The sequence below is a fragment of the Takifugu rubripes genome, chromosome 19 (genome assembly GCF_901000725.2).
Source record: "Takifugu rubripes chromosome 19, fTakRub1.2, whole genome shotgun sequence".
In the NCBI taxonomy this organism is placed as follows: Eukaryota; Metazoa; Chordata; class Actinopteri; order Tetraodontiformes; family Tetraodontidae; genus Takifugu; species Takifugu rubripes.
In genome coordinates this window covers 12,226,427-12,248,533 of record NC_042303.1, presented here as the reverse complement: position 1 = coordinate 12,248,533, position 22,107 = coordinate 12,226,427, and the positions used below count along the sequence as shown (strand labels likewise).

Genomic DNA, 22,107 nt, shown 5'->3' with positions numbered 1-22,107 from the left:
ACAGACTTACGTTGTTGAAAGATGACATGGCTTTAGATTACATCTAGGTTACATCCAATGGGAGATGTATTGTTTCAGGTTCTCGGTGCAGTCGTAGTGTGATAGTTTGTTTTTGCACTTTGTCATTGACCTGTGCCAAGGTGTTGATATTGCATTGGATTGGTGTGGTGATGCCTGGCAATCAGACCCAGATGCCGCTCTTAAGTGATAAAGCTTTGGTTGATTCAGATGAGGACATTCGTTACGACTTGGCTCAAAGTTGTAACAAATAGAGGGAATCAGCACACAGAACGATCAAATCATCTAAATATTTTATTGAGAAACCCAAACCAAAATGATGAGACGGCCATGAGGTGTGGTGGCAGCAGCCCAGCCAGAGACTGAGACACAGGAGAACCGCCCCTTTTATGTCCTCTGGCTCCTCCCAGCTCGCAGGTGAAACCAGTCTCACTGACGACCCACCCAGTCTCTGGGTAAACAAAACAAAACACATGGGCGGGCCGTCACACATTTCTGACAAGATGGTTGATAAATATGCAGTATATTCGATTGAGATATGATACTCATGCTCTGATATGTTTGTACTGTATTCCTCTTAATGAAACCAATATTTTGTTTGCAAGGATACTGCCAGATCTGTTTCCAGGACAGTAGTTGGGGATCTACGTTGGGGTGACAACTATGTTTGAATGGACTCACTCAAAATGAACATTGAAAGATGCTGGAGGACACTGAATGAAGATGTGGAACAACTGAAGATGTGAATCACCTGAAGATCCTTCATCAGGGGACTACGAAGTACAAGTTCAAAAAACTGCAGTTTGATGTGTTTAACACACACACACACACACACGTTTTTTGTCAATAAAGTTATTTGGGTGATTTCATCAGTAGGCAGATGTTATGAAAACTCAGGTTTTTGGTGAATAGGGAGATGAGTACTTAGGCAGGGAAAGTTCCGAGGTAAGGTCCAATGGGTCGACCAGCTTGACCATGGACAGTTTTTTTATTTTGTTTCTGAGTGTCTCATTTGTGTTTGCCAAACTCCCTGAATATAACCTTTTCGCAAAATTTGCTTGGAGTACCATAGGTGGTCACCATAGACAGAGGGACCATCAGAGACTTGCTCTCACAGTCCACTGAATTTTCATATATGAATTACTCCTACCCAATCAATCTTTTGCTCATGTGCATCAAATTATCCTACTTTATTGGTCACCATCAACTTCAATAAAACTTTACTTTGCGCAATTTCGGGGGGGGGGGGGGGGTGTTATGTAGTATCTGAAGTCTATGCCTCTATTCTCTGCAGGCCTTGACCTTTGTAAAGCCACAACTTGTTTTTCAGCCAGCTTGACGCCATCTCAAGATATGTTTTACAGGTGTCCTGCGACCCTTGTTCTTTTCATGTTTGTGATGGATATCTTGTTTCTTTCCCGTAAGAGAAGCTGATAAGAGGTGATACTGGGGTCCATAGGCTCCTCATTGTTCTTCACATGAGGATGTGTACCATGATGCCTTGCTTCCATTTTTGATAATAACTGGACTCTATTCCATTTGGTTGGCTATACTGTGTTATGAGGTCATCGGAGAAGAATGTGTTTACCTGACTATATAAGAAGGGGTTATCGAAGTAAGCACTTTGGAGATCTTCACCATTTCACCTGCAAAAACTCCCTCGGGCAAGCTGCGGTGTCTGATTGATACCTGACTGTTCTCTCCAATAAACATCTCTTATAACCAAGTATGTGTCTGCGAAGATTCCTTCCTCATCAACACCTCTCGATTACCACCAGAAGAAAATATACCACAGGACAAACTCCCATAAACCCTCAAGCACCCTGCAGGGGATATAGAGTTGGCCCAGTGTTCCACAGAAAGGACCAAAACCACATCATTTCTATGAAATCCAGTGTTCAACTATCGGTCGAATTCTCAACTCCGGTGCTCTGGCGTAGACCTTGCCAGGCACGCTGAAGAGTGTGATCCTGCTATAGTTGGAACACACCCTCCGGTTGCCCTTTTTAAAAGGAGGTACCACCACCCAAGTGGCACTGTCCCCAAATGCCATGCGATGTTGTAGAGGTGTGCCAGCCAGGACAGTGAGGAGCTCCTCGAAATATTCCTTCCACCGTCCGGCAATATCCCCAGTTGAGGTCAGAAGGTCCCCGTCTGCACTATCAAAAATTAGCAGAGCACTGCTTCCCCCTCCTAAGGCGCCGAATGGTTTGCCAGAATCTTTTCTCGCCTGACCCATAGTCTTTCTCCATGGCTTCCCTGAACTCCTCCCAGACACAAGTGTTTGCCTCCTGGACAGCCCGAGCTGCAACCTGCTTGGCCTGCTGTTTGGGGAGGTGTATGGGGCAAGATGGCCAGATAGAACTCCTTCTTAAGGTTGACAGAGTCCCTTACTTCCAATGTCCACCACCATGTTTGTGGCCCGCCGCGACAACTGGCACCAGAGACCTTGCTTCAACAGCTTGATGCTGCTGCATCAGCAATGGAGGGAGGGAACATGGTCCACTCCGACTCGATGTCCCCAGCCTCCCTTGGGATATGCGTGAAGCTCTTCTGAATGTGGGAGTTGAAGATCTCCCTGGTAGAGGGCTCAGCCAGATGTTCTCAACAACTCCTCACATTACATTTGGGTCTACCGGGCCTGTTTAGTCTTCTCCCTTGCCAGTGAATCCAACTCACCACTAGTTTGTGAGTGGTTGACAGTGCAGCCCCTCTCCTCAGCCAAGTGTCCAAATGTGCACGAATGGACACCGTTTTGCATGAACACGGTGTTTGTTATGGACAAACTGTGATGAACACAGAAGTCCAATAACAAAACACTACTCGGTTTCAGGTCGGAGAGGCCGTTCCTCCCAATTACGCCACTTCAAGTGTCACTGTCTTTGCCCACATGGGTGTTGAAGTCCCCCAGTAGAAGGATGGGATCCCCAGTCAGAGCACTTTTAACCACCCCCCCTCCTAGGGACTCCAACAAGGCTGGATGTCTGTGCTTCTGTTTGGCCCATAGACACAAACAACAGCATGAGACCTTCCCCTCATGGATCTTCCTGTGGGTGGGGAGCCTACAGGAAGTTGGGCATATGTCGCCATTTCGGGCTGCACCCCGGTCCGGTCCCTTGGGAATAGCTCCGGCCACCAGGCCTTTGCCTGTAAGCCCCAACAAGATGTCCACAGCCCAACCAAGGTGAGTCAATGCCATGAAAGAGGATTCAGTTTTGAACTAGACTCTTTCTCGTCGTCCTCCATCAGTTATACTATTGATTGTCTCAAAATATTTTTGCTGAAACTCTTCAGTGTGACTGATCTTAAAAACTTTCTCCAACACCTCAGATACCCTTTTGTCTCAACATCCAGTTCAAGTGAGGAGTCTGAAACTGGAGGAGACGCCAGTGAGCAGGAGGAGGACATATGGATATTGTCCTGCTGTCCTCAATTGACCAGTGAGTCAGAGGGAAGTGAACTGGAGACTGACAACAAGCTGACTGTAAATAAGCAGGGGAACCCTTGTAAAGTTTTGTTGTGTGTTCCATATAAAGCTATACAGTTTATTAGAATATTGTACTGCATTACATGTCAGGAGGAGTGGAAAACAAGACAAACTCAAGAGGAACGCACGAGAGGGAGAATAAAGCTGAGATGAAGGATGAAGGCTGCTTCTCCCACAATCGCCCTTCTGCTGACTGTTTTTACGTGAGGATGAGCAGACCAAAAAAAAACAGCTAGAGACTGAATCAAATAGGTTGGAAGGAACGCTTGACGTCCCAGAGCTGCTGGGTTCATACTGGTTTGTTTGTTTTTGAGGACACACGTCACCCTCGTGTCCCCCAAATAAACGCAACTGCTCTACTTATAAGCACGGTCATAAAACAAAATAGTTTTAAAGTTTACGTTTAGGAGCCATTTCCCAGCTCTGCCATTTATGGGCATGTTTTTCCATGCCACTGTTGCTTGTTGAGGGTCAGGCCCTGGGATTCTTCTGTAAAGCACCTAGAGAAGATTTAGATTGTAGCAGATGCTTGGTTGATTGATTTGCTCCTTCTAGGTTTGTGGGTTTCTGAAAATAGAATGGAATAGATTGTTTCATTCATGATTGGTTACCATGTTCAGATTGTCTTTAATTTCTTTAATATCTTTATGTTTAATCTCTTTAATGATAAAAGCCCATTATCATCTTTTATGATTGTTTACCGTGTTCAGATCTTTAATCTGAAGAGAACTTCTAAAACTTGTGGCTTTTACCACAACTTGGCCCAAAATTGATTAAAATTGCTAAATGAAATACAGACAGACAGACAGACAGACAATTTCTTTAATATCCTTTATGTTTAATCTCTTTGATATGAAAGCCCATTATCCTCTTTTATCAACCATATATGTAATATAAATATGTTTAGTTTACAACCAACAACAATCAGCTTTATTGCATCAGCAGATTGACTACATTTGTTCTGCGGTAGGCATTTTGAAATGTGTAAAGAAATTATATTTATGGATAGTTTGTAACGAAATAGTTTCCAACTGTACGTTTAGGAGCCATTTTCCAGCTCCGCCCTATACGAGCATGTTTAATAGCAGGCTAAGTATCCGACAGAAGGTTTTGTAGGATGTGTGGTGTTATCAGGGTTATCGCAAAGCTTTGGGACTGGTTATGGTGGGAGAATGTGGAGAACAGGGAAATTTCACAGATACATGATTATAATTAGTTTTTGGGAATGATGCTCAGCCTTTACAAGTGCACACTTTTGTGTTTCTCATTTCCTTCTCCAACACACAAATGTAAAAATGAGTTTTCAGCTACGACTACAATTCATTTTTCTTCTCTTCATGTGTCTATGTGTAAAAAAAACTCCACTGTTTTCCAAATGACTTTTAATAATTGGTCACATCTATGTTTGTTAATCTGAAGAGAACTTCTAAAACCTGTGGCTTTTACCACAACTTGGCCCAAAATTGATTAAAATTGCAAAATGACAGACAGACAGACAGACAATTTCTTTAATATCCTTTATGTTTAATCTCTTTGATATGAAAGCCCATTATCCTCTTTTATCAACCATATATGTAATATAAATATGTTTAGTTTACAACCAACAACAATCAGCTTTATTGCATCAGCAGATTGACTACATTTGTTCTGCGGTAGGCCTTTTGAAATGTGTAAAGAAATTATATTTATGGATAGTTTGTAACGAAATAGTTTCCAACTGTATGTTTAGGAGCCATTTCCCAGTTTTGCCCTCTACGAGCATGTTTAATAGCAGGCTAATTATCCCACAGACGGTTTTGCAGGATGCGTGGTGTTATCAGGGTTATCGCAAAGCTTTGGGACTGGTTATGGTGGGAGAATGTGGAGAACAGGGAAATTTCACAGATACAGGATTATAATTAGTTTTTACGAATGATGCTCAGCCTTTACAAGTGCACACTTTTGTGTTTCTCATTTCTTTCTCCAACACACAAATGTAAAAATGAGTTTTCAGCTACGACTACAATTCATTTTTCTTCTCTTCATGTGTCTATGTGTAAAAAAAACTCCACTGTTTTCCAAATGACTTTTAATAATTGGTCACATCTACGTTTGTTAATCTGAAGAGAACTTCTAAAACTTGTGGCTTTTACCACAACTTGGCCCAAAATTGATTAAAATTGCGAAATGAAATACAGACAGACAGACAGACAGACAATTTCTTTAATATCCTTTATGTTTAATCTCTTTGATATGAAAGCACATTATCCTCTTTTATCAACCATATATGTAATATAAATATGTTTAGTTTACAACCAACAACAATCAGCTTTATTGCATCAGCAGATTGACTACATTTGTTCTGCGGTAGGCCTTTTGAAATGTATAAAGAAATTATATTTATGGATAGTTTGTAACGAAATAGTTTCCAACTGTACGTTTAGGAGCCATTTCCCAGCTCCGCCCTATACGAGCATGTTTAATAGCAGGCTAAGTATCCGACAGAAGGTTGATTGGCCAACATTTCTGCTGCAGCATCACTTCCAGGGTTTTCTCTTGTCTCTTATTTTGTGGGAGTTTAAGGTCTTTTGAATTGGGAAGTCACTTTTTATCATTCAGTCGCTTCACTTTATTCATGTGTCCTATCCACAGAAGATACACTCCATGACAATGGCATTCCAAAAAGGAGACCATCACAATCTTGGCTTCAACTTTAGCTCACACAAGAGAAATGTGGACTGGCGACGGATCAATGTTCTGAACATTGATCTACTGGTGAGGACGGTAGATATCGATGCCCTTCAGGAATACATCAGTGATGTCACCTACTGCAGCTTGGAGACTGTGCGGTGTCCGCAGTGCATGTCCCCCGCAGACCCGACATTAGTCAAACTCTTTCGGCTGGCTCAGTTGTCACTGGAGTGGCTGCATCATTGCCAGGAAAAACTCATTTCTGGCTTGCAAAACACAGAGGATAAGCTGAAATCCAGTGAGGAAGAGTGCCAAAAGCTTAAGGACAAGAATAAGGAACAGGAGGAGAAGATGAAGGGGATGGTCTCTGAGCTGAAGTCCAGGAGAACTATTATTAAAAAGCAACAATCTCTGTTTGCAACAAACATCAACAACGGCATCCAGGTAGCGTTCAGATGTTAAAGCCTTGCTCCTGAGGAATATTAAAACCATTGTTTTAACAAAAGTCAGTAAAAAGGTCTGGTTTTTGAAAAAACAAAAAAAAGTTAAATATTGGCTCTGTTGTCTTTACTTTCAGTGTGGACACTGTGAGAAGAACTACCTGAATGCCTTCTTCCTTCAGAAACACATGCTGCGGCGTCACCCGGACCAGTGCCAGAACTGTAAATACTTCACACGTGACATTCATGTTCCACTGGTGTGGACTCTAAAAACCTTGGTTTTTACATCTTTCCAGTAATGGTTAAAATTGATCAGAAGAATTCTGAGATCGAGAGTCTGAAACTGGAGATCAACAGTCTGAGGATGCAGCTGGCCCAAGCAGCAAAGGTAGAAGAACCACACTGCTGTTGGGTTTGTGATGTGACTGAAATGTTTGGGCAGATGTCCAGACAAAACCATTTCTGTAAATCCATGTGGTGAAAAACAGAATGTCATTGTCTCCTTTGACAACCAGGAGCAGCAGGAAAAGCTGGAGCTGCACTACGAGAAGGAAAAACTGAAGCTGGAGAAGTCAGCGATGCAGGTGGAGGCCGAGAACCTGAGGCTGAAGGCGGAGAACCTCCGTCTGCAGCACAAGAAGCTTGAAGAGCAGACAAAGAGCGGGAGGCTGCAGCAGGAGTTGCAAAATGAAAAGGAGGAACGCCAGCAGCAAGTCATGATGTTCCAGGCAGTGATCCTGAATCTGGAGGAGGAGAAAGTGGAGTTCCAAAATGGAAAGGAGGAACTCCAAGAGGAAACCACGATTCTCCGGGCAATGGTCCTGAGGCTGCAGGAGGAGAAAGTGGAATTGCAAAATGGAAAGGAGGAACTCCAGCAGCAAACCACGATGCTCCAGGCAGAGATCCTAAAGCTGCAGCACGAGAAAGTGGAGTTCCAAAATGGAAAGGACGAACTCCAGCAGCAAAACACGATGCTCCAGGCAGAGATCCTAAAGCTGCAGCACGAGAAAGTGGAGTTCCAAAATGGAAAAGACGAAATCCAGCAGCAAAACACGATGCTCCAGGCACAGATCCTGAGGCTGCAGGAGGAAAAAGTGGAATTTCAAAACATAAAGGAAGAACTCTGGCAGGAAACTACGATGTTCCAGGCAGAGATCCTAAAACAGCAGCAGGAAAAAGTGGAATCTCAAAATGTAAAGGAAGAATTCCGGCAGGAAACTACAATGCTCCAGGCACAGATCCTGAAGCTGCAACAGGAGAACCTCACGCTGGAGTCAGAGAACAGCACCCTGAAGGATGTGAATGAGGTGAACAGTGACACTCAATCGGTCCCTACAGATGTTCTAATAATGGTCCAGATGTTCACCTGGTCTTTATAGAGATATTCTTAAACCTTCTGCTCAAAATGAGCCTGATTGAAACAGATCCTAGTTTGTGATCTCTTAAGCAGACTCCGTTCCAATGTCTCTGTGTGTGTGTGCATGTATGTGTGTGTGTGTGCAGAAACAGGACCACGGGGTGCAGAAGAAAAACAGGAGGGAGCAGAACAAAAGCCGGAAGCAGACGGTAAGGACGTCAGCTTCACACCGGCTGCCACTCTGACACAGGCTGCATAATTAGGTTGAGAGAGGAAGTGAAATAACACATGATCCCCCAGAATGTGCAGCGCACGTTAATGAGCATTTTCACCATGGATGTATGGTGAAAAACACAAATGGGGAAATTCTAGACTTAAATTCGTTCGAGCTCGGCAAGTTTTTAAAAAAAAATAATGAATGTCTCAGCCTCAGAGTGACGGTTCCCTGACTCTCTGGCCTTAACGCTTTGGATTGAGGTACAACTTCATGCAAACATTAAAATGATCTGTCATTTCACAGGGGAAGGTCTCCATGCCCACTCCAACCCAGAGCTCCACGATGTAAGGAAAATTTGATAGTGTGATGAATGTGATTAAGGAGATCAAAATATACTTCTCCTCTCTTTAAATAGTCACACCTTCATGAGCAGCTTTGCATGGCTTTGAATTTAACTGATTTAATCTGGCAACTCCTCAGATTTGTTGATGACTCCTCAAGTGACGAAACGTCCAGTGAACAGGAGGAGACTAAAATACGAAAATGGCAGTTACAAAAGCAGGAGTGTGACACATTCCAGAGACCCAGTGAGGACATGCGGAAATTGTCCCACCGTCCTCAGCTACCCAGTCAGTCTGAGAGAAATGAACTGCAGACTGACAAGAAGCTGACTGGAAATAAGAAGGAGAAACCTGGTAAAGGTCACTCACTGTCCACCTCCCACCCTAATTTAAACATGCAAATCATTGTGATGAACTATTGGTGATTGTGTTAAAATGGTCACTTTATGTGTTCAGAGATGCCAGCGAGATCTCAGTTCAGGCTGCCCTCTAAAGTCATCCAGGTAAAGCCTGCAGCACCAGTCAGCAAACTCCTGGAGCAGCCGGCAGAACTGGACAAGATGTCCACAGCCAAACCAAAGTAAGTCAATGCCATGGAAGAAAATTTAGTTTAGAACTAGACTCTTTCTTGTCGTCCTCCATCAATGTGAGACTATTGATCGTCTCTAAATGTTTTTGCTGAAGCTCTTCAGTGTGACTGATCTTAAAAACTGTTTCTCCAACACCTCAGATACCCTTCTGTCTCAACATCCAGTTCAGGAGAAGAATCTGAAACTGGAGGAGACACCAGTGAGCAGGAGGAGGACAAGCAGAAATTGTCCCGCCGTCCTCAGCTACCCAGGCAGTCTGAGAGAAATGAACTGCAGACTGACAAGAAGCTGACTGGAAATAAGAAGGAGAAACCTGGTAAAGGTCACTCACTGTCCACCTCCCAATCTAATTTAAACATGCAAATCATTGTGACGAACTATTGGTGATGGTGTTAAAATGGTCACTTTATGTGTTCAGAGATGCCAGGGAGATCTCAGCTTAGGCTGCCCTCTAAAGACATCCAGGTAAAGCCTGTAGCACCAGTCAGTGAACTCCTGGACCAGCCGGCAGAACCGGACAAGACGCCCAGAGCCAAACCAAAGTAAGTCAATTCCATGGAAGAAAATTCAGTTTTGAACTCGACTCTTTCTTGTCGTCCCCCATCAATGTTAGACTATTGATCGTCTCTCTTTAAATATTTTTGCTGAAACTCTTCAGTGTAACTGATCTTAAAAACTGTCTCTCCAACACCACAGATACCCTTCTTACTCAATAATCAGTTCAGATGAAGAATCTGAAACTGGAGGAGACACCAGTCAGCAGCAGGAGGTCATGCGGATATGGTCCATCCGTCCTTGGCTACCCAGTGACTCAGGGGGAAGTGAACAGGAGACTCACAACAAGCTGGATGTTAATAAGAAGGGGGAACCTGGTAAAGGTTCGTTGTGTGTTCCATATAAAGCTATACAGTTTATTAGAATATTGTACTGTATTACATGTCATTGCAGTGAAGCATATTTGATTTGTGTAGACGTTATTATCAGGATATTAAATTGTAAAATACTGCACAGTATAAGAAAACCCAACACAATCGTTTCTAGTTTCGTCTGCTGGACGTTCTGCTAAAGCACAACCAGAGGCGACGACATCTACAGAAGCTCCAAAGAAATTTTCTTTCCTGTAAGAAATGTCAGATTTCTGGAAAAACAAATGATTTTCTATTTATTATTTCCACCTAAATGATAAGTTTTAAATGGTTTTAAATTCCTGCTTATTTCCCTCCAGGAACATATTCAAAAATTTAAAAAAGAAATTCAAGGGAAAAACGGGAAAAAAAGAACAGAATGAAGTAAAATCGGAGAAACCGGTTGAGGGCAGACAGAGTCAACAGCAGACCAACAAGGTGAGTTTGGGGGACAAAAGGTAAGGCCTTTGTTGGTGTCACCGGAAACTCAACAGATGACCGACTTTAAATCTTAGATTTTCGAATTTTAAGTTTTTGAAAAATTGGTCCCCTAAAACTCACAATAGCTCAAAAAATGGCCACAAGCTCATGTAACTCAAGGCCTCCTTTATCTTTTTAATTTTGAAGAAAAAAACTCAAAGCTGTTTCAATAATAATTAATAAACTAATAATAAGAAACAAATAAGAAAATCCAGGCCCACCTTTCACAGCTCTGTCCATCTTTTCTAGACCCAGCAAAAGCAGCAGAAGAGCAAGAATATATGTATTAAAAGATCAGCAGCCAGCAGCCAGCCAGCAGCCAGCCAGCTAGAGCAGAAGACTACTGTGAACAAGTATCCGTGGTTCCGCCCTAAAAAGTAAAATAACAATGAAGACATAAAGAAAGAGCCATGCAGGAAAAGCTGCCAGCAGTCATGTTGATGGAAATGTATAGTGAGCAATATTTATGTGATGTTTGATCAAATAAATGTAATTGAATGTTGACGCAATTTTAGCAACTGAAACATGCGCGATCTCATAGATTCACTTTGTATGGATGAACTTTGAAGGTTGACTGTGTTGATTAGGATGTGCAAGTGGATGGGAATAAATCCTGGACAATCCCTCCCACCCGCTCCATAACACAGTGGACAAACTGAGAAGCAGCTTCTAAGAACGGTGGAGGAAGTCATTCCTGCCATTACACTGTATAATTCCTCCTTCTCTGTCAGAGCTGTACTCTCTTGACTGGATTTATGCATCAGCTCGGGTGCCCTCCAAACCCATTCAATTACATTAATTGTTTAATGCTTATGTTTTAATCTTATTTCTATATTATTCTATATGTATGTAAATATGCTTATAATTTATTATTGTTTTTATCTCTATGCCTACATTCTAACCTTATTTGTATTTTATTTTATTTCTATACTTTGTAAATACACCTGCTGCTATTTGTGTCTATACACTATAGTTACATTCCTTCATGTCTATGCTGCTATTACAATTCAATTTCCCTATGGGGGTTTATAAAGTATATCTTGAATCTTGAAAACAAGCACAACCCTCTGTGTGTGTGTGTGTGTGTCCAAATATTTGTATTAATGAGGACCCCATGTTTCACTGTGGCTTAAGTGTTGTGGAAGAGTAACTACCGTTTTTTTACGACCATAAGGCGCACCTAAAACACTGAGATTTTCTCAAAAATCGACGGTGCGCCTTCTAATATGGAGCGCCTTGTGTCTGCTGTGTGCCTTTGGTAGGTGCACTACGGTAAACGCTCCGCCAATCGATTAGCGACACCTACGCGTAAGGATCCCTTAAAATGGCGCCGGTCAAGCGAGACCTATATGAATGAGGCTTACTTTAAACTGCAGGCCATCGAATATGTGGCTGAAAATGGCAATCGAGCAATCTTAGTGTTTTCGCTTTATGAGGCGGCGGCATCTCTCCCTACGCGCGAGGAAAACTGTTGCGCAGCGGCTGCCCGCGGATTACCAGGAGAGGGCGGCCATCTTCCGCACCTACTGCCGCGACAAGATAAGGGCGCCCAGCCACATCTATGAGGCAGCGGCGGGCAAGTTATGCCACCATATGCGGGTGGATTGTAGACGCATGGGCTATAATACCGTCTTCATGTATTGTACCAGCTTTCACAAAATCAACGCTGAAGCGGAACCGGTCGGTGAGTCTGATTCAGATGATTAAGAAGAGGAATTCGGGATGTTGGACAATGAATAGGAACGGGCGAGAGGGAGAATAAAGCTGAGATGAAGGCTGCTCCTCCCACAAGCGCCCTTCTGCTGACTGTTTTTACGTGAGGATGAGCAGACAAAAAAAACAGCTAGAGACTGAATCAAGTAGGTTTGAAGGAACGCATGATGTGTCAGAGCTGCTGGGTTCATACTGGTTTGTTTTTGAGTACACACATCACCCTCGTGTCCCCCAAATAAATGCAACTACTCTACTTATAAGCACGGTCAAAAAACAAGCTAGTTTCCAAGTTTAAGTTTAGGAGCCATTTCCCAGCTCTGCCCTATATGGGCATGTTTTTCCATGGCACTGTTGCTTGTTGAGGGTCAGGCCCTGGGATTCTGTAAAGCACCTAGAGACGATTTAGATTGGAACAGATGCTATATAAAGACTGATTGATTGATTGATTGATTGATTGATTGATTTGCTCCATTTGAGTTTGTGGGTTCCTGAACATGAACTAGCAACAGGCAGACGAATGCCAACTCCTTGGCGCACAAGTGGCAAAGGCCCAAGTCTGGAACTTCTTGAGTATGAAATGCATGCCTAAGTTAACTATTTGGCTATTCTTCATAAAAGAATACCCACATATGTTTGTGAAAGGCAGCAGCAGGAAGAGGCGCAACAGAGGCTCGACGAGCACCACAGTGAAACCACAAGATAAGGTATTTGTAAAGGTGTTCCGGAGGAAGTGGTTTGACGAGTGTCGTCAAGGTCCATTTGAAGTTGTGCGTTGTTCCGGAACTGCTGTCCAGGTCAAAGGTTCGCCAACATAGTATCACTTGTCGCATTGTGTCTAGGCTCAGAACAAAGTGGCACCAGTGGTACAACCCCGCCTTCAGATGACACCAATTCTACCAGCAATTTTACTGCTGCCTCGGGTGCTAGGAGAATGAGAGAACTTGCACAATTTCACAATCTTGAATCTATCCATTGGAGAAAAATCTAGGAGAAAAATGGGGTATCGGTTGGTTTCCGTGGTATGTTGTTGTATTTCTTGCCGAAAATATTGACAATATCACTAATGAAACCATAAGAGGCTTTGAACATCTTTCCAATGCTCAGAGGAGTCACAGACTTACGTTGTTGAAAGATGACATGGCTTTAGATTGCATCTAGGTTACATCCAATGGGAGCTGTGTTGTTTCAGGTTCTCGGTGCAGTCGTAGTGTGATAGTTTGTTTTTGCACTTTGTCATTGACCTGTGCCAAGGTGTTGATATTGCATTGGATTGGTGTGGTGATGCCTGGCAATCAGACCCAGATGCCGCGCTTAAGTGATAAAGCTTTGGTTGATTCAGATGAGGACATTTCTGACAAGATGGTTGATAAATATGCAGTATATTCGATTGAGATATGATACTCATGCTCTGATATGTTTGTACTGTATTCCTCTTAATGAAACCAATATTTTGTTTGCAAGGATACTGCCAGATCTGTTTCCAGGACAGTAGTTGGGGATCTACGTTGGGGTGACAACTATGTTTGAATGGACTCACTCAAAATGAACAGTGAAAGATGCTGGAGGACACTGAATGAAGATGTGGAACAACTGAAGATGTGAATCACCTGAAGATCCTTCATCAGGGGACTACGAAGTACAAGTTCAAAAAACTGCAGTTTGATGTGTTTAACACATACACACACACACACACACACACACACACACACACGGTTTTTGTCAATAAAGTTATTTGGGTGATTTCATCAGTAGGCAGATGTTATGAAAACTCAGGTTTTTGGTGAATAGGGAGATGAGTACTTAGGCAGGGAAAGTTCCGAGGTAAGGTCCAATGGGTCGACCAGCTTGACCATGGACAGTTTTTTGATTTTGTTTCTGAGTGTCTCATTTGTGTTTGCCAAACTCTCCCTGAATATAACCTTTTTGCAAAATTTGCTTGGAGTACCATAGGTGGTCACCATAGACAGAGGGACCATCAGAGACTTGCTCTCACAGTCCACTGAATTTTCATATATGAATTACTCCTACCCAATCAATCTTTTGCTCATGTGCATCAAATTATCCTACTTTATTGGTCACCATCAACTTCAATAAAACTTTACTTTGCGCAATTTCGGGGGGGGGGGGGGGGGGGTGTTATGTAGTATCTGAAGTCTATGCCTCTATTCTCTGCAGGCCTTGACCTTTGTAAAGCCACAACTTGTTTTTCAGCCAGCTTGACGCCATCTCAAGATATGTTTTACAGGTGTCCTGCGACCCTTGTTCTTTTCATGTTTGTGATGGATATCTTGTTTCTTTCCCGTAAGAGAAGCTGATAAGAGGTGATACTGGGGTCCATAGGCTCCTCATTGTTCTTCACATGAGGATGTGTACCATGATGCCTTGCTTCCATTTTTGATAATAACTGGACTCTATTCCATTTGGTTGGCTATACTGTGTTATGAGGTCATCGGAGAAGAATGTGTTTACCTGACTATATAAGAAGGGGTTATCGAAGTAAGCACTTTGGAGATCTTCACCATTTCACCTGCAAAAACTCCCTCGGGCAAGCTGCGGTGTCTGATTGATACCTGACTGTTCTCTCCAATAAACATCTCTTATAACCAAGTATGTGTCTGCGAAGATTCCTTCCTCATCAACACCTCTCGATTACCACCAGAAGAAAATATACCACAGGACAAACTCCCATAAACCCTCAAGCACCCTGCAGGGGATATAGAGTTGGCCCAGTGTTCCACAGAAAGGACCAAAACCACATCATTTCTATGAAATCCAGTGTTCAACTATCGGTCGAATTCTCAACTCCGGTGCTCTGGCGTAGACCTTGCCAGGCACGCTGAAGAGTGTGATCCTGCTATAGTTGGAACACACCCTCCGGTTGCCCTTTTTAAAAGGAGGTACCACCACCCAAGTGGCACTGTCCCCAAATGCCATGCGATGTTGTAGAGGCGTGCCAGCCAGGACAGTGAGGAGCTCCTCGAAATATTCCTTCCACCGTCCGGCAATATCCCCAGTTGAGGTCAGAAGGTCCCCGTCTGCACTATCAAAAATTAGCAGAGCACTGCTTCCCCCTCCTAAGGCGCCGAATGGTTTGCCAGAATCTTTTCTCGCCTGACCCATAGTCTTTCTCCATGGCTTCCCTGAACTCCTCCCAGACACAAGTGTTTGCCTCCTGGACAGCCCGAGCTGCAACCTGCTTGGCCTGCTGTTTGGGGAGGTGTATGGGGCAAGATGGCCAGATAGAACTCCTTCTTAAGGTTGACAGAGTCCCTTACTTCCAATGTCCACCACCATGTTTGTGGCCCGCCGCGACAACTGGCACCAGAGACCTTGCGTCAACAGCTTGATGCTGCTGCATCAGCAATGGAGGGAGGGAACATGGTCCACTCCGACTCGATGTCCCCAGCCTCCCTTGGGATATGCGTGAAGCTCTTCTGAATGTGGGAGTTGAAGATCTCCCTGGTAGAGGGCTCAGCCAGATGTTCTCAACAACTCCTCACATTACATTTGGGTCTACCGGGCCTGTTTAGTCTTCTCCCTTGCCAGTGAATCCAACTCACCACTAGTTTGTGAGTGGTTGACAGTGCAGCCCCTCTCCTCAGCCAAGTGTCCAAATGTGCACGAATGGACACCGTTTTGCATGAACACGGTGTTTGTTATGGACAAACTATGATGAACACAGAAGTCCAATAACAAAACACTACTCGGTTTCAGGTCGGAGAGGCCGTTCCTCCCAATTACGCCACTTCAAGTGTCACTGTCTTTGCCCACATGGGTGTTGAAGTCCCCCAGTAGAAGGATGGGATCCCCAGTCAGAGCACTTTTAACCACCCCCCCCTCCTAGGGACTCCAACAAGGCTGGATGTCTGTGCTTCTGTTTGGCCCATAGACACAAACAACAGCATGATACCTTCCCCTCATGGATCTTCCTGTGGGTGGGGAGCCTACAGGAAGTTGGGCATATGTCGCCATTTCGGGCTGCACCCCAGTCCGGTCCCTTGGGAATAGCTCCGGCCACCAGGCCTTTGCCTGTAAGCCCCAACAAGATGTCCACAGCCCAACCAAGGTGAGTCAATGCCATGAAAGAGGATTCAGTTTTGAACTAGACTCTTTCTCGTCGTCCTCCATCAGTTATACTATTGATTGTCTCAAAATATTTTTGCTGAAACTCTTCAGTGTGACTGATCTTAAAAACTTTCTCCAACACCTCAGATACCCTTTTGTCTCAACATCCAGTTCAAGTGAGGAGTCTGAAACTGGAGGAGACGCCAGTGAGCAGGAGGAGGACATATGGATATTGTCCTGCTGTCCTCAATTGACCAGTGAGTCAGAGGGAAGTGAACTGGAGACTGACAACAAGCTGACTGTAAATAAGCAGGGGAACCCTTGTAAAGTTTTGTTGTGTGTTCCATATAAAGCTATACAGTTTATTAGAATATTGTACTGCATTACATGTCAGGAGGAGTGGAAAACAAGACAAACTCAAGAGGAACGCACGAGAGGGAGAATAAAGCTGAGATGAAGGATGAAGGCTGCTTCTCCCACAATCGCCCTTCTGCTGACTGTTTTTACGTGAGGATGAGCAGACCAAAAAAAACAGCTAGAGACTGAATCAAATAGGTTGGAAGGAACGCTTGACGTCCCAGAGCTGCTGGGTTCATACTGGTTTGTTTGTTTTTGAGGACACACGTCACCCTCGTGTCCCCCAAATAAACGCAACTGCTCTACTTATAAGCACGGTCATAAAACAAGATAGTTTCAAAGTTTACGTTTAGGAGCCATTTCCCAGCTCTGCCATTTATGGGCATGTTTTTCCATGGCACTTTTGCTTGTTGAGGGTCAGGCCCTGGGATTCTTCTGTAAAGCACCTAGAGAAGATTTAGATTGTAGCAGATGCTTGGTTGATTGATTTGCGCCTTCTAGGTTTGTGGGTTTCTGAAAATAGAATGTAATAGATTGTTTCATTCATGATTGGTTACCATGTTCAGATTGTCTTTAATTTCTTTAATATCTTTATGTTTAATCTCTTTAATGATAGAAGCCCATTATCATCTTTTATGATTGGTTACCGTGTTCAGATCTTTAATCTGAAGAGAACTTCTAAAACTTGTGGCTTTTACCACAACTTGGCCCAAAATTGATTAAAATTGCTAAATGAAATACAGACAGACAGACAGACAGACAATTTCTTTAATATCCTTTATGTTTAATCTCTTTGATATGAAAGCCCATTATCCTCTTTTATCAACCATATATGTAATATAAATATTTTTAGTTTACAACCAACAACAATCAGCTTTATTGCATCAGCAGATTGACTACATTTGTTCTGCGGTAGGCCTTTTGAAATGTGTAAAGAAATTATATTTATGGATAGTTTGGAACGAAATAGTTTCCAACTGTACGTTTAGGAGCCATTTTCCAGCTCCGCCCTATACGAGCATGTTTAATAGCAGGCTAAGTATCCGACAGAAGGTTTTGTAGGATGTGTGGTGTTATCAGGGTTATCGCAAAGCTTTGGGACTGGTTATGGTGGGAGAATGTGGAGAACAGGGAAATTTCACAGATACATCATTATAATTAGTTTTTGGGAATGATGCTCAGCCTTTACAAGTGCACACTTTTGTGTTTCTCATTTCTTTCTCCAACACACAAATGTAAAAATGAATTTTCAGCTACGACTACAATTCATTTTTCTTCTCTTCATGTGTCTATGTGTAAAAAAAACTCCACTGTTTTCCAAATGACTTTTAATAATTGGTCACATCTATGTTTGTTAATCTGAAGAGAACTTCTAAAACTTGTGGCTTTTACCACAACTTGGCCCAAAATTGATTAAAATTGCGAAATGAAATACAGACAGACAGACAGACAATTTCTTTAATATCCTTTATGTTTAATCTCTTTGATATGAAAGCCCATTATCCTCTTTTATCAACCATATATGTAATATAAATATGTTTAGTTTACAACCAACAACAATCAGCTTTATTGCATCAGCAGATTGACTACATTTGTTCTGCGGTAGGCCTTTTGAAATGTATAAAGAAATTATATTCATGGATAGTTTGTAACGAAATAGTTTCCAACTGTACGTTTAGGAGCCATTTTCCAGCTCCGCCCTATACGAGCATGTTTAATAGCAGGCTAAGTATCCGACAGAAGGTTTTGTAGGATGTGTGGTGTTATCAGGGTTATCGCAAAGCTTTGGAACTGGTTATGGTGGGAGAATGTGGAGAACAGGGAAATTTCACAGATACATGATTATAATTAGTTTTTGGGAATGATGCTCAGCCTTTACAAGTGCACACTTTTGTGTTTCTCATTTCTTTCTCCAACACACAAATGTAAAAATGAGTTTTCAGCTACGACTACAATTCATTTTTCTTCTCTTCATGTGTCTATGTGTAAAAAAAACTCCACTGTTTTCCAAATGACTTTTAATAATTGGTCACATCTATGTTTGTTAATCTGAAGAGAACTTCTAAAACTTGTGGCTTTTACCACAACTTGGCCCAAAATTGATTAAAATTGCGAAATGAAATACAGACAGACAGACAAACAATTTCTTTAATATCCTTTATGTTTAATCTCTTTGATATGAAAGCCCATTATCCTCTTTTATCAACCATATATGTAATATAAATATGTTTAGTTTACAACCAACAACAATCAGCTTTATTGCATCAGCAGATTGACTACATTTGTTCTGCGGTAGGCCTTTTGAAATGTGTAAAGAAATTATATTCATGGATAGTTTGTAACGAAATAGTTTCCAACTATACGTTTAGGAGCCATTTTCCAGCTCCGCCCTATAAGAGCATGTTTAATAGCAGGCTAAGTATCCGACAGAAGGTTTTGTAGGATGTGTGGTGTTATCAGGGTTATCGCAAAGCTTTGGAACTGGTTATGGTGGGAGAATGTGGAGAACAGGGAAATTTCACAGATACATGATTATAATTAGTTTTTGGGAATGATGCTCAGCCTTTACAAGTGCACACTTTTGTGTTTCTCATTTCTTTCTCCAACACACAAATGTAAAAATGAATTTTCAGCTACGACTACAATTCATTTTTCTTCTCTTCATGTGTCTATGTGTAAAAAAAACTCCACTGTTTTCCAAATGACTTTTAATAATTGGTCACATCTATGTTTGTTAATCTGAAGAGAACTTCTAAAACTTGTGGCTTTTACCACAACTTGACCCAAAACTGATTAAAATTGCTAAATGATAAATTGCTAAATGACAGACAGACAGACAGGTCCTGCTCAAGGTTTCTTCCTGTTAAAGGGGATTTTTTGCATGCCACTGTTGCTTGTTGGGGGTCAGGCCCTTGGATACTGTAAAGCACCTAGAGACAATTTAGATTGTAACAGATGCTGTATAAATATTGAGTGATTGAGTGATTGATTTGCTCCATTTGGATTTGTGGGTTCCTGAAAATTGAATTCAATAGATTGTTCATTCATGATTGGTTACCGTGTTCAGATCTTTAATCTGAAGAGAACTTCAACCAAAACTGATTAAAATTGCTAAATGACAGACAGACAGACAGACAGACAATTTCTTTAATATCCTTTATGTTTAATCTCTTTGATATGAAAGCACATTATCCTCTTTTATCAACCATATATGTAATATAAATATGTTTAGTTTACAACCAACAACAATCAGCTTTATTGCATCAGCAGATTGACTACATTTGTTCTGCGGTAGGCCTTTTGAAATGTATAAAGAAATTATATTTATGGATAGTTTGTAACAAGATAGTTTCCAACTGTATGTTTAGGAGCCAATTCCCAGCTTCGCCCTCTACGAGCATGTTTAATAGCAGGCTAATTATCCCACAGACGGTTTTGCAGTATGCGTGGTGTTATCAGGGTTATCGCAAAGCTTTGGGACTGGTTATGGTGGGAGAATGTGGAGAACAGGGAAATTTCACAGATACAGGATTATAATTCGTTTTTACGAATGATGCTCAGCCTTTACAAGTGCACACTTTTGTGTTTCTCATTTCTTTCTCCAACACACAAATGTAAAAATGAGTTTTCAACTACGACTACAATTCATTTTTCTTCTCTTCATGTGTCTATGTGTAAAAAAATCTCCACTGTTTTCCAAATGACTTTTAATAATTGGTCACATATATGTTTGTTAATCTGAAGAGAACTTCTAAAACTTGTGGCTTTTACCACAACTTGGCCCAAAACTGATTAAAATTGCTAAATGACAGACAGACAGACAGACAATTTCTTTAATATCCTTTATGTTTAATCTCTTTGATATGAAAGCACATTATCCTCTTTTATCAACCATATATGTAATATAAATATGTTTAGTTTACAACCAACAACAATCAGCTTTATTGCATCAGCAGATTGACTACATTTGTTCTGCGGTAGGCCTTTTGAAATGTATAAAGAAATTATATTTATGGATAGTTTGTAACGAAATAGTTTCCAACTGTACGTTTAGGAGCCATTTCCCAGCTCCGCCGTATACGGGCATGTTTAATAGCAGGCTAAGTATCCGACAGAAGGTTGATTGGCCAACATTTCTGCTGCAGCATCACTTCCAGGGTTTTCTCTTGTCTCTTATTTTGTGGGAGTTTAAGGTCTTTTGAATTGGGAAGTCACTTTTTATCATTCAGTCGCTTCACTTTATTCATGTGTCCTATCCACAGAAGATACACTCCATGACAATGGCATTCCAAAAAGGAGACCATCACAATCTTGGCTTCAACTTTAGCTCACACAAGAGAAATGTGGACTGGCGACGGATCAATGTTCTGAACATTGATCTACTGGTGAGGACGGTAGATATCGATGCCCTTCAGGAATACATCAGTGATGTCACCTACTGCAGCTTGGAGACTGTGCGGTGTCCGCAGTGCATGTCCCCCGCAGACCCGACATTAGTCAAACTCTTTCGGCTGGCTCAGTTGTCACTGGAGTGGCTGCATCATTGCCAGGAAAAACTCATTTCTGGCTTGCAAAACACAGAGGATAAGCTGAAATCCAGTGAGGAAGAGTGCCAAAAGCTTAAGGACAAGAATAAGGAACAGGAGGAGAAGATGAAGGGGATGGTCTCTGAGCTGAAGTCCAGGAGAACTATTATTAAAAAGCAACAATCTCTGTTTGCAACAAACATCAACAACGGCATCCAGGTAGCGTTCAGATGTTAAAGCCTCGCTCCCGAGGAATATTAAAACCATTGTTTTAACAAAAGTCAGTCAAAAGGTCTGGTTTTCGAAAAAACAAAAAAAAGTTAAATATTGGCTCTGTTGTCTTTACTTTCAGTGTGGACACTGTGAGAAGAACTACCTGAATGCCTTCTTCCTTCAGAAACACATGCTGCGGCGTCACCCGGAACAGTGCCAGAACTGTAAATACTTCACACGTGACATTCATGTTCCACTGGTGTGGACTCTAAAAACCTTGTTTTTTACATCTTTCCAGTAATGGTTAAAATTGATCAGAAGAATTCTGAGATCGAGAGTCTGAAACTGGAGATCAACAGTCTGAGGATGCAGCTGGCCCAAGCAGCAAAGGTAGAAGAACCACACTGCTGTTGGGTTTGTGATGTGACTGAAATGTTTGGGCAGATGTCCAGACAAAACCATTTCTGTAAATCCATGTGGTGAAAAACAGAATGTCATTGTCTCCTTTGACAACCAGGAGCAGCAGGAAAAGCTGGAGCTGCACTACGAGAAGGAAAAACTGAAGCTGGAGAAGTCAGCGATGCAGGTGGAGGCCGAGAACCTGAGGCTGAAGGCGGAGAACCTCCGTCTGCAGCACGAGAAGCTTGAAGAGCAGACAAAGAGCGGGAGGCTGCAGCAGGAGTTGCAAAATGAAAAGGAGGAACGCCAGCAGCAAGTCATGATGTTCC

At 42.2% G+C, this 22,107-nt stretch overlaps 2 protein-coding genes across 2 annotated transcripts; both read left to right on the top strand.

The window, feature by feature from the left end:
* The first annotated feature begins 7,683 nt into the window (after positions 1-7,683).
* Positions 7,684-10,260, top strand: LOC115246941 (uncharacterized protein DDB_G0290301-like). Its single transcript, XM_029826942.1, has 9 exons — positions 7,684-7,922; positions 8,119-8,181; positions 8,493-8,533; positions 8,670-8,884; positions 8,987-9,110; positions 9,261-9,436; positions 9,539-9,662; positions 9,817-9,998; positions 10,162-10,260. The coding sequence occupies exons 1-9, from the start codon at positions 7,755-7,757 to the stop codon at positions 10,242-10,244; spliced, it is 1,176 nt and encodes a 391-aa protein (XP_029682802.1). The 5' UTR covers positions 7,684-7,754; the 3' UTR covers positions 10,245-10,260.
* A 10,660-nt stretch (positions 10,261-20,920) lies between these two features.
* LOC115246769 (zinc finger protein Dzip1-like) lies at positions 20,921-21,897 on the top strand. The gene is made up of 3 exons (XM_029826063.1): positions 20,921-21,385; positions 21,519-21,603; positions 21,678-21,897. Exons 1-3 carry the CDS (start codon positions 20,921-20,923, stop codon positions 21,860-21,862), a joined length of 735 nt encoding a protein of 244 aa, XP_029681923.1. The 3' UTR covers positions 21,863-21,897.
* The last annotated feature ends 210 nt before the right edge of the window (positions 21,898-22,107 follow it).